Source organism: Scardinius erythrophthalmus, assembly GCF_964197995.2.
Source record: "Scardinius erythrophthalmus genome assembly, chromosome: 23".
Taxonomy (NCBI): domain Eukaryota; kingdom Metazoa; phylum Chordata; class Actinopteri; order Cypriniformes; family Leuciscidae; genus Scardinius; species Scardinius erythrophthalmus.
The window spans coordinates 8177616-8189636 of NC_138243.1; the positions used below are offsets into that span (position 1 = coordinate 8177616).

The 12021-nt window shown below is 38.4% G+C and overlaps 1 protein-coding gene across 1 annotated transcript in view; it reads right to left on the reverse strand.

Moving 5' to 3' along the window:
- Window positions 1–327: 327 nt before the first annotated feature.
- The window catches only part of cwc27 (CWC27 spliceosome associated cyclophilin), a 38816-nt gene continuing 27122 nt past the window's right edge, over window positions 328–12021 (reverse strand). Inside the window, exons 11-13 of the mRNA XM_081354516.1 lie at window positions 7627–7736; window positions 6397–6509; window positions 328–880 (exon numbers count right to left, since the gene is read on the reverse strand). Of these exons, the coding sequence (XP_081210642.1) occupies window positions 718–880; window positions 6397–6509; window positions 7627–7736 (386 nt within the window). The 3' untranslated portion in view covers window positions 328–717. The remainder of the gene's footprint in view (window positions 881–6396; window positions 6510–7626; window positions 7737–12021) is intronic.

The window sequence follows — 12021 nt, forward strand, 5'->3', positions numbered from 1 at the left end:
CAACATTCCCATTGTAATCAGTGTAGACACTGTCAGACAGATTTATTTTGCTTTGTTATAATGGGAGTCTAAAAATAAGTGTGAAATAAATGCTCAGTGTAGAATCAAAAATGTTATATCAACTAATGGTCTCCTTACTCTCTTTGTATTGGCATTGGCTATGTGACTTTGATTGATTTCCTACCATTTTTAGGATTAATTGGTCTATGTAGCTAAACAGTGAATTAAATCTACTTACAAACACATCCCCCCCCCCCAAACCAAATATGTGTGTTAAGTGAATTCAATCAGTGTATCAGTTAGGTCTCAAAGTGAACAACAAAGCCTAAAAATTAGAAATAAAGACTTTTATTACTGTGATGACAATTTACACTCATTTTGAGGGCATGATTAAACCCGTTCATGAAAAGGTTTTTGTATGAAGACCCAAAAAATGCACTAAGGACAGAGCAGATGGTGTTGCTTTTCCTCTATGGGTTAAAAACAATAAACGCTTGCCATCTTCACAAGTATCTCCAGTATTAGCAGGCAGAAATGAATGTCTTTTTAATAAAGAGGCTGCAGATATCTCCCATTCATACCGACAGAACATCAGTTAATATGATTCCTCTCATGAAGAAATGCTTTTGCCCCTGATGTTGTGCCATTTCTAATGGTCGGACTCATTCCAGATGGCTAGTTTGAGGCAGCGGGTGAACGAGGGGTGTAGCAGTAGTCTCACCTCCTGGCCTTCTTCTCTTTCATGAGTTTTTTGCTCTCCTCACGTCTCCTCTTGTTGACAGGGTTGCGTGGATCATAGATCTCGAATGTGTCTTCGTCCTGCATGTTGGCATCTTTTACCTTTCTGCTTTGTTCATCAAAGTGCAGAACATGGGCCAACCTAAATCACAAGGGGAAACAGAGTTCAGTTCAAAAGAACAGCAAAGCGCAGCTCACAGGCAAATAAATCATCAGAATCAGAGTGGGAAGTTCCCGGTGGAAAAGATCAGATCAGAGCGGACTTCCAAATCTGACGAGTTCGCAAACAGCCTGTTTCACAGCATCTTTAAAAAGGCATAACTCATCCAAAAAGGAAAAATTCTGTCATTTGCTTCCATTGTGAATGGTGCCCGCCAAGTGAATAAATAAATAAATAAATGTATTTTAAATTGAAAATATAACAGTAAATTATTCAAATAACAAACAAGATAAATGTTTGCTTGTTTTAAGCGATAACAAATGTTTTCTCTACTTTAGCTAGAATCAACAAGACTGAGTATGTGGAAGCCAAAATTATTAATCCTACTAAGACGTGTCTTCAACACTGTACAGCTGTCTTGCGTCTACTTACAAACATGCTGTTTTCCAAACCAATTAAGTGCAAATATCGCTGCATGGCTAATTCTAAAGATTTCATAGGTCATGTCAATTACACTGAAACAAATACTAAACCCCCATAAACTCTAAACTTAACCTTAGTTTTGCATTGGTGGCACATCCTTTGCCACAATCAGATCCACCCACGATATTTCTGAAGCGTGATTGATCTTCAGCTTCTGCCTCGACAGAGGAGGTCTCAATAATCCAGCACAGATGCTCATCTACACTGCATTTCTTCAGTAATGCTCTTTCCCTCTCTCTTCACGGCACGGCTGGAGAGGTGATTGGCAGGCAGACTAACATTCCAGGAGCATTCCTGAGTGCCAGCATCAGAAAGAAGAGCTCACAGCTGGCTAAAGTCCCTTCCTGAGGACTCCTGAAGACCGCAGCCCAATCCAAGACACTGTTTACATTAAGCCAACAGGTTTCTGAACACAGAACTACAGTTCTGTCATATCGGAGTGGTTTTACTAATGCCTTCTAAGATGTCAGAAGTCCACGCTAAGATATTTATAGGAATAGAACATTCTGTCATCATTTTGTCACTCCAAGCCAATATGCTTTATTTCTTCTTTGTCTTTACAATCAAAGTAAATGGAGTCCAATGCTGTTTTGGCACCGTATGCGCAAAAATAAAGACATACACTCTTAAAAATGAAGGGTTCTTTATTGACATTGATGGCTCATGAAGAACCTTTAACATCCATGGAACCTTTCCATTCCACAAAAAGTTATTTACAGTGGAAAAAGTTTTATTAGATTTTTTAAATGTTCTTGTTATTTGAAATGCTTTTTTCACTGAAAAGTTATTTGGAGAAATTAAATTAGTTCTATTCCATCACTGAAAAAAAACTATTTTTGGAACATTTATTTTTGAGTGTACAGGTTTGGAACGACACGAGAGTGAGTAGATGATGGCTGAACTTTCATTCTGTCTGAGGTCATATTTAGGGCATTGTTTTTGGAGCAAGTCTAGGTTGAGGAGCAGATCCACACATCTCACCCCTGCTCTGCTGACCTACATTTCACACTGAGATGATGGCTACTGAGGAACTGTCTGAATCAAGACATGGAGAGTACCTCAAAGAAATGTCAAGAAGGGTGAAACGGGTCATTGTTATACATCATGGACATGGCTGGATGGCTCTCTGGGGTCTCATCTAAACAACAAAAAAAGATTTGAAAGGAACTGATATTCCACACCTGTTTGAGCTATTCTGGTGAAGGTCAGAATCTCTGGAAAGACTTCATCCTTCAAGAATCCAAATCTGTGGTGCAGGTCTCGTAATGAACGTGCTCGCCTCCAAAGCCCAGAGCTGGTTTGAAAGAACAAGATGTGACGGAACTTTCAATAATTCAACGACTGCCAGCAGTCATTCAATATGGTGCAACTTCTGGTGGTTTCGCAGAAGTGTGTCAGGCAGTTACTGTAGGAGCTGAAGGAAGATTTTTAAATTGAACTAGTTGTCCGAGTCAAGATGAATACATTAAGGAATGGAGAATGGAAGTGGCCTCTTCTCTTAAATTATGAGCCTTCTCGTTGGTAAGTAATCCTCCACGCTGCTATTTTTGAGCAATCGCAGAACCCCTGAATTCGGCCAAAGAGATGCATAAAGAGTCTGCGAGTGCATGCAAGCCCATTTTTAAGTGTTAAACCGAGTGTGTGCGTGCTTGCTTGCATCCATTTGAAGTCCGTAGGAGATGTGACAGCTCATCTAGAATGTCATGGCTATACTCTGGCAGACCCACAGGACTCCCGTCGCGTAAGGCAGTCGGCACTGATAATTTGTCTAGCAGTCTCGGTGATGACAGCCCGTCGGACTCCTCGCCTAGAGTTATGGCTCGCACAAAAAATCCCACCGTTTGATTGGGGCTCTTATCAGGGAGGGGCTCCCGCCATGATGCCGAGGCCCTCGGAAGACTCTTCCTGAATTTATTTTTCTTTCGCTTTTGCGAAAGAGGGGGGAAGCAAGAGAGGAGGCCTGGTCGAAAAGGGGCTTTTGTAGACGCAGACACAGATGGAATAGTTTACAATCTGGCCCAGACTTGACTTCCAGTGTCTGACCTGTTGTAACCCATGTTCCGTTCGTGGGGTGCACCAGGCGTTCAGAAAGTGGTACAGACTTCCCACTGCTGTTTTTCTAGCACTGGGGGCCTCCCGTCCCTCCTCCGCCCCAGAATCAGTCCTGAGACGTCCTAGCGTCGTGGGGGTCCTTAGACATTAATGACAGTCTATCCAGAGGACAAAGTAACTGATAGGACACACGTAGGAACTCAAGCTCAGATGATGGCGCCCCTTTTGCACTCACATGTGGTATTTGTTGGAGCATTTGAGTGGATATATTTAGACAAAGACTCAAAGTCTTTGATGAAAAGCAAATACGAGAGAAAAACACACCGTGTCGATTCATTTCCCTGCGGTGGCTTGCAGCGTGAAGGAGGAGGACGACGGTCTGACAGATCTTTTCGCTTTATCCTCAGCACGTCACCAGTGCGGCACACCATTAACACTGATAATTCATCAAGCATAAAGACATTACTCTCCGCAGAGGCATGCACTCGACCACATTCTTTACATTTGATTGTGATTTACGGTTTTCCTGCAAATGCATGAAATAAATGCAGTGGACGTCTACCAAGCAGTTAAGCAAAGACTGGCCGCATCCAAGTCGCTTCAAACACTTCCAGTGGAAAACTACCCTGGGTTTGCAATGGACTGTATCTATATATGGATTGGGCATATCCAAAAAATAATACCCAAAAAAAGCAAACTGCTGAAGCTATACGTTTTAACTGAGAGCAAAAAAGCAGAATGATTTACCAGTCTGCTTCCCGTAATCCTCAGAAAAACGAGAAGTGCCGTGTGACGCATTGGTCATGGCAGGGCTTCAGAAATAAAGCGTATCTATGAATCACAGTAATGTCCAATCACGTTGAGAGTTCATTAAATAGAAAAACACATCTTTCAAACTGAAAGCCATAAATGTGGATGAGCAAAATCAGTTTTTAAGTACCTACCGCCATCTCAGAGGCCGTACTTACAAACACATGCATCTTCATCACATATGATAGGAAGATTATGGAGAAAACAGAATCAAACTGAAACATCTCTAATTGATATTCTATTTGTGTACTTAAGCGCACAATCAGGGCCATAACTTTATGCCTCGCATGCAGCATTAAGATGGATGCTCCCTGGAGCCTGATTCATTTTGCAGCATCATAAATGTTATCCTGGCCAAAGAACTCAGCTGTCAATAACACCCTCGGCCCAACATGGAAACGTTCCCATCAGATCAGGACAAAAAATAATAATCTAGAGGATGCCAAAAAGAAAAGCTAAGCTGTGTTTAGTCTTCATATTTAAAGGAGGGCAAAAATAAAACCGAACAGACTTAATATTTGCACAGTGAGTGGTGTGTGTGATTTAGTGATCTAGCACCGCTGTGACATGGTAATTATTTCATTTTTGTCTTCATAATCTCATAGTATGCTGTTGGATTGTAATTTTCCAGTGACATACAGACAGCTAAGGCAGTTGTTACAGCTCACAACATATAATACTGCCCGACACAGTGCCTAGTTGCGAGTGATACCGTGAAAACAAACAGTAGGGAGATCGGGGTAAGTTGTGCCACCTTTCATCTTGGAGAAAATGTAAACAAATACTTGATTTTGTAGACAGATGTCTGCTAAAGGAAATCATTAATAACAATGCCCTAAAAATATAAAAAAAGTGGTACAGTGCCACAACTTGTTAGGGGTAAACATGTCAAGGGGTAAGCTGAGCCATTGGCAAAAATGCACAATCTCATTCCCAAGTACTATTTGTCTGCACATTATGTGCATTTTCATAAACCATCCAGAAAAAGGGTTTAATATTCATGCACTGGCATGGTTCGGTTTTTGGAAGAAAAAAAATATATCAATAATTCATGGTTAAAAATGCAGCCAAAAAAATTACATGATTTTAAATAGTGGAAATTCACTAAGAAACACCATATATATTTTGAGCCCTGGAAAAGTTTTTGCCATAACAAATTAATTGTGTGTCACTGGCAGCTAGATATGATGGGATCTTTCTAAATATAAAGAAAAAACACAGTTTTCTTGATTTAGGGCTGCCACATCTTACCCCCGCTTTTCGCTATATATTTAATAGTGTTGCAGAAGTCAAACTAGCATGTGTCTGCTCGTCATGGGGAGAGCATAGACAGAACAAAAAAAAAACATCTGCAGTAACAAAGCGACAAGATTAATTTTCAGAGCTGGGGATCAGAGGACACATGGCAGATGGTTAGTGCTGGCTTGGTGCTGGTGTAGCTGAATCCTGTTGACCATCACAACTTGGCTGGGGAAGCAAACCAAAAATTGGTCTTCAAATTGAGGCTAGTAGCCCAAGAAAGTCTCATTGATTATGCTGATTAAAAGCCTGTTGGGGACATCAGCACACCCATATCCAAAACATATGCTGGTGGTGTTATGGAAAATTCCAACAATGGTTTATCGCTGAGCGCTCGTTCTGCTGGCACCCGTAATGAGCGTCTGTTAGAAAGACAGCACGCGCGTCTGACTGCAGGTTGACGTGCACCGTCTGGCGTACGGTGGGTGTGACACGTTCCATCTGGGCACTCGGTCTGCTGAAGCAGTTATTTACTCAGTTAAGTCAGCTGAGAAAACTACTTCTCCACAAGTGGCTATTGCAGCGCAGCAAAAACAAACACTGCATACTGTTCTAATGGTGTCAGTGCGCTCCAGAGCCAAACGCATTACTTGGCTGGAGAGCGAGGTGGTTCAGGCACACTTAAGGCCAGCAGCTGTGCCTGATGTGGAGAGAGGTATGAACGTTGTGCTATGTTAGTCCAAATAAATATCTCTGCTACCTTAATGTGAAACAGTAGCTGTGCATTGGGACAACCAATGAGGCGCGAGTTATTGAGAATGCATTTGATCACAGACAACTGCAAGTCCATTAGTGCATTAAACCTCTGTAGGAATGGGGAACGCATCGTACAGAACTGAGTAAAACCCACTCACCAGCCCTTATCGTCATCCTCGCCTAGTTCCTCCATGTTTTCCTCTGGAACACTAGGAGTCTCCGTGATCGCAGATGATAGTTTGGTTTTGAAGCTTTCCAAAAGGGCAAGTGTCTTTAGAGGCAAGAGAAAGTACGTTATTTTGACTTTTCAAATTGTATGATTAAAAAGAAAAAAAAAAGCACACCTAAGAATGATTCATGGGTATGAGGCACTATATTTTGTAATAGTTTCTATGGAACACAAAAGATATATTTTGAAAAAAGTTTTTATCAGTGTCCAATCAATGAAAGTCAATAGGGTCCAGTGTTGTTTTGGACCCCATTGACTAATTGTATGGACAAAAACAGCTGGAACAGGCTGTCATGACATCCTTCAGTCAGACTCTGCTTTAGACCGTACGAACATCAAAACTTGCAAATTTTCCAAAACTTCCAAAATCATCAGGTACATCAGTGAGCGAACCGACTCGTAACATTTTGTTTGATAGACAGAGTATCTGTAGTCAATTAATAGCCTATTGGGGTGGAACATTATCAATAATTAACTAATTTCTCTGTTTGTGACAAAAAGTATGACTTTGGAGAACTTGTAATAAAGTGGCCCCAATATTCTTCAGAGATTCATCTTTTGTGTTCCACAGTAAACGAGTAAACGATGGCAGCATCGTCATCCTTGAGTGAACAGTTCTTTTAAGAAGAAACTTGTCGTTTAGTTTGAGCAGGAATGAGCCAGCTCTTCTCAAATCATTACATAACCTTTTTTTTTACCATTATAAGAGCAGGAGAAAATCTTAGGCTGCATCCGAAATCACATACTTCTCTACTCTATAGTAGGCGAAAAACAGTAAGTAACATAAGTTTGTTTGAATTCAAAGTTCTAATACAAAATTACCCAGATTACCTGCTATTTCCGGTGAGATTCTGAAGTGTGCATTCTAAGGACGCTTTACTATCCCATGAGGCCACGGGTCAGGATTTATGAATGGAGGTGAAGCAAAGCAACTGACGCTGGTAGGTCACATGATAATGACAACATGGCGAATGTAGTACGTCCAGATTACATTCATACTACACACACTCATACTATATAGAACATACTTTTTTAGCGGTCGGAAAAGTTATTACTTATTTAAAATAAGTACCTACTCAAAAGAGTATGCGATTTCGGAAGCAGCCATAGTGTCTTAAAGCAAAGACTATAGCCGTAGTGTCTTAAAGCAAAGACCCACCTGAGCCTCTCGACCAGAACCCTTCCTTAGTTTCTGCTTCCGTATTTCCTCATACTTCTTCCTGCTCTCCAGGTACTCTGTCATCGCCTCATTGGTCGGGTTACTGACAACTTTGAGAGAAAAGAAGAGTGATCACAATCTAGATAAGAGAAATTAACTTATCCTCAGGAATCAATCTGTCTATTAGTTTAGTTTTATATATATAAAAACTTGACTAACTTGAAAGGATTTGCATGAAAAAGAAAAACAGCTGAATTCCAGAACTGAAGTTATTACTATCATATGGACATAACTATACATAAAGTTTATACTGCTATAAACTTAGATGAAGATGACAGCTCCTGTGGGCCGATTCCTTCCAAGAATAATCGTATCGCCAATGCCAAAATTTAGGTCCTAAGAACCTCATCAGTGCAAAGGCCAAAATTTATGACTTTTGCAGTCCAAATGACTTTCTGTGCTATAAAGAGATGGATTTTATTCAAATTATAAGGAAACACATGTGATATACAGACATATATACTGAAAGGATTACACAAATGAAATGGGGAAACATATCAAAATGTGTTTATGTAACGCTGAGGCCAACCCATCTTTCAAAATAATCACAGCAAACACTACAAAATGAAGAAAAAAAAAAGAGTAAAGACACAAAAGGAGGAGAAATTGCAAATGTAAGCATCTAATGAAATAAAAGTTCTGTCATTTCTTCCATGATATTATAACAGGTAAATTTGGTGGCAATTTGTCAAAAGTTTGGAAACATTAATTTTTTTTGTTTTTGAATGAAATCTCTTCTGCTCACCAAGGGTGCATTTATTTAATGAAAAAATACATTAAATACAGGAATATTGTGAAATATTACAACTTAAAATAAACAATTTCTGACATTAAAAAAAAATTAGTTTATTCCTGTGATCAAAGCTGAATTTTCAGCATCATTACTCCAGTCTTCAGTGTCAGTGATCCTTCAGAAATATGATGATTTGATGCGCAGGAAACAGTCATGCTGCTTAACATTTTTGTGATATAAAAGTTTGATATAAAAGGTCAATCATATACAGCTTCCTGTAATTAAAAGAATTTTAATGCTATATTTTATTAGATGTTAAACCCATTGTTCTACATTCCAGGTGATATCAATATTATGTCAAAGCAAAATTGTAAAATTTTAAACAATAAAAAAAAAAAATATATATATATATATACAATTGCTGAGTATTTTCTTAAAACTGCAGTGAACCAAAGACAGTCTCAAAAACACAGTTTGAAATCGATGGTGTTTCTGATGTCACAAACTAACTAAACAATCAGATCAACGTGTGATCGTCAACCAGTGGATCTCTGAGCTGGTGTGAGTGAGTGGAGGCGGGGCTCATTTGCATATTCATAGAACCACATATATTAAATGGGGCAAGGGTGTAAATATGTAATTTGGGTGATCAAAGATGAGTTTTAATTATAAAGTTATTGACTACAGGCGGACTTTAAAGGCTCATTATGGTTTAGTATCCCACACCCAGTATATATTTTAAGTAATTAAATTAATATAAACGTGCATTTAGTTGACTAATGGCTTAAATAGACGACTGCAAAAACTGCAAAATTAACAGTATTTTACTGTAATCTTTCTGTTAATCAATTTACAGGTTTTTTACCTGTAGCAACTTTACAGTATTTTACCATTACAGTATTTTTCCAAAATTGTAGCTGAATATTTGAATGTTTTACTACATAGACTTTTCTGTCTTATTTAAGAAAAAAGAAAAAAGAAAAAAAAAACTGAACACTGCAAGAGGATAAAGACAATGTAATGGTCTTTTAAAATGCTCTACTAATTATACCCACCAATTTGAGAAGTGCCTAAAAATAAAGTATGTTCTATTAATTCCACGCTAGAATTGCAGGAATTGGAAAACTCAATAACATCAAGGCTGGGCTGTTGACACTGGTGTCTACAGGCATTAATGCCCCCCCGCTCAGACGGCTGGCACTGATGTCACAGATTGCCCCGCGGGTACACTGCTTCTTTCGACTACACCTGCCATCATGGCAACTATGACTGAATGCTTCTCCACAACAAGCTCAAGGGGAACAAACTACATCAGACGGAGCCTCCAACATTCGGGTGATTTATTTCATGTTAGCGCTGTCATGTAACGAAAAATCTTTTTCCCCTCACAAATGGAACACTTGTTTATTCTTCGTATTTATGCTGCAGTGAAAACCGCATTGGAGAGAGGCTGGAAATTTGTTTTTCAGCAACTGAGAGAGCGTGCCATGCGTTAGTCTGAGAGCCACTGACTGTGTTTGAAAATGTTTAGTCTGTGGCATGAGCTAATAGAAAACTAGAAAGACAGAAAGAAAGTAATGAGCCAAAGACTATTAAAACACATTAACTGTGTAGAAAACTGAACACTCTACCTCTTTTCAAATCTATAAAAAAACAGGGCTGCCAATATGGGATGGAAAGCATGTTTATCGTGGCCGTAGTTTAAACGGTGAAAGATACAGCCTTGATAGGACTGAAATAAACAAGTATTAAAACAAAGTACAAGAACTATGACATTCTTTGAGTAGCTTGTCTATACTGCGCATACAGGCCTATAAATCATAAAAAAATATTGCTGCAATAGTTTTAACGTTTCTTTGTAAGGACTGTTATATACACTACCATTCAAATTACCGTTCGGGGGTAAGACTTTTTCTGGAAAAAAAAATGCTACTTTTTTTTCAGCAAGGATGTATTAAATTGATCAGAAGTGACAGTTAAGACATTTATAATGCTACAAAAGATTTCTGTCAAATAAATGCTGTTCATTGAACCTTCTATTCATTAAAGACTCCCGAAAAAATGTATCATGATTTCCACAAAAATATTAAGCAGCACAACCATTTTTGTCATGTCATGTCAACAAGCCCCTTTTTCCAAACAAAAAAAGATTATTAATACCTGGATGGCAGTAATGTCAGTGATTCAATGAGTGTGATTCAGTGAATGTACAATGAGTGTGATTCAGTGAATGTACAAAAAAATTTGATACTGTTAGTATGTAGTTTTGTCAAAAATATCCATATTTCAATATTTATCGATACTGGAATAATTGAAACTGTTCCAAAACTCCTTTTCTGCAGTATCGATACACCAATACCAGCTGCGCGTTCTGGCTCTCTCTTCTCTCCTCCTCCTGTCACTCGCTCGTCTCATTCGCTCCGGTTAAATAGTGCTTGTATTGCACATAATCTTTTCCGCAGGTTTCTCACTCACACCAAAAGCGCGCGCACTACTGATCTATATAAGTGGCGCTCTCATAAAGCCGCCTCTCAAACAGCTCACAAGCACCAAAAGTACCAAATGTGGCTTACTGCGCTTAAATGGTCAAATACATCTAAAATAATCTCAAAGTGCCTGTCTTGCAGAGTTTACAGGTAAATATAGTGAGTTTTGGAACGTAAATAGTTAAGAAAGATAACGCATGTTGTGTAACAGTATATTGGATCCGTGCATAAGCTCTTAAAGTGACAGCAGCCTAATAAACCTGCTGCCGTCTGTCATGTTAATCAGAGAACAAAAGACTCGCTGATCTTGACTGAATAACTTTTGTAACTTTAATTGAAAGCATTAATCTGTATTTCATTTTTACAATGAAGACTATCCAGTGTTATTTTACCTTTGATTAGCCTAGCTGTAGCATTTCTTACCTGAATATTCTTTAAACCCACCTGAAAAATGTAAAGCTGTTTATTTCACATCTCTCTGTATTCTATTGTATTTATTTGTGCTATCTTTGCAATTTCTTTATTTGTTCTTATTTTATTACTGACTGTTTACTGGTCTATTTTTTTGTAAATGTAGTTCAGAAATTAAAATAAAGCCTGTGTAAGCTATAACAACAAAATTACCCAAATTATTAAAAATATTATGAGATGATAACAAATTATCTGTATGGCGGTATTTATGGCAGTTTTCCCTGTGGTATCGAAAAAAGTATAAAATATAGATATTTTTCAAGGTATTGTAGCGAAGTTAGAAATTCCAGTATTGTGACAACACTATTAGTATATTAACATTTTTGTTGTTTAATAGTCTTGATCTCACAGGACGTAACACGAGATCATTTCAAACTCAAATGACAAAGTTTTTATTGCAGCCTGAGCAATAAAAAAAAGCATTGCAGCCCAAGACCATTGTGTGACAGGAAAGGAAGATGCAGCTCACAATCTGGCATCGGTCATTTATGTAAAGCATCAATTATTATAAGTTCAATTATTAATTAAATTGGACATATAAAAGAAACACGAGGTAATTGTCAATATCCAGTCCAATCAAAAAGCCCCTTCCCCCTTCAAAAAAAGGTGAGATCAAGCAGCTCCATTAAATTTAAGTGAATAAAG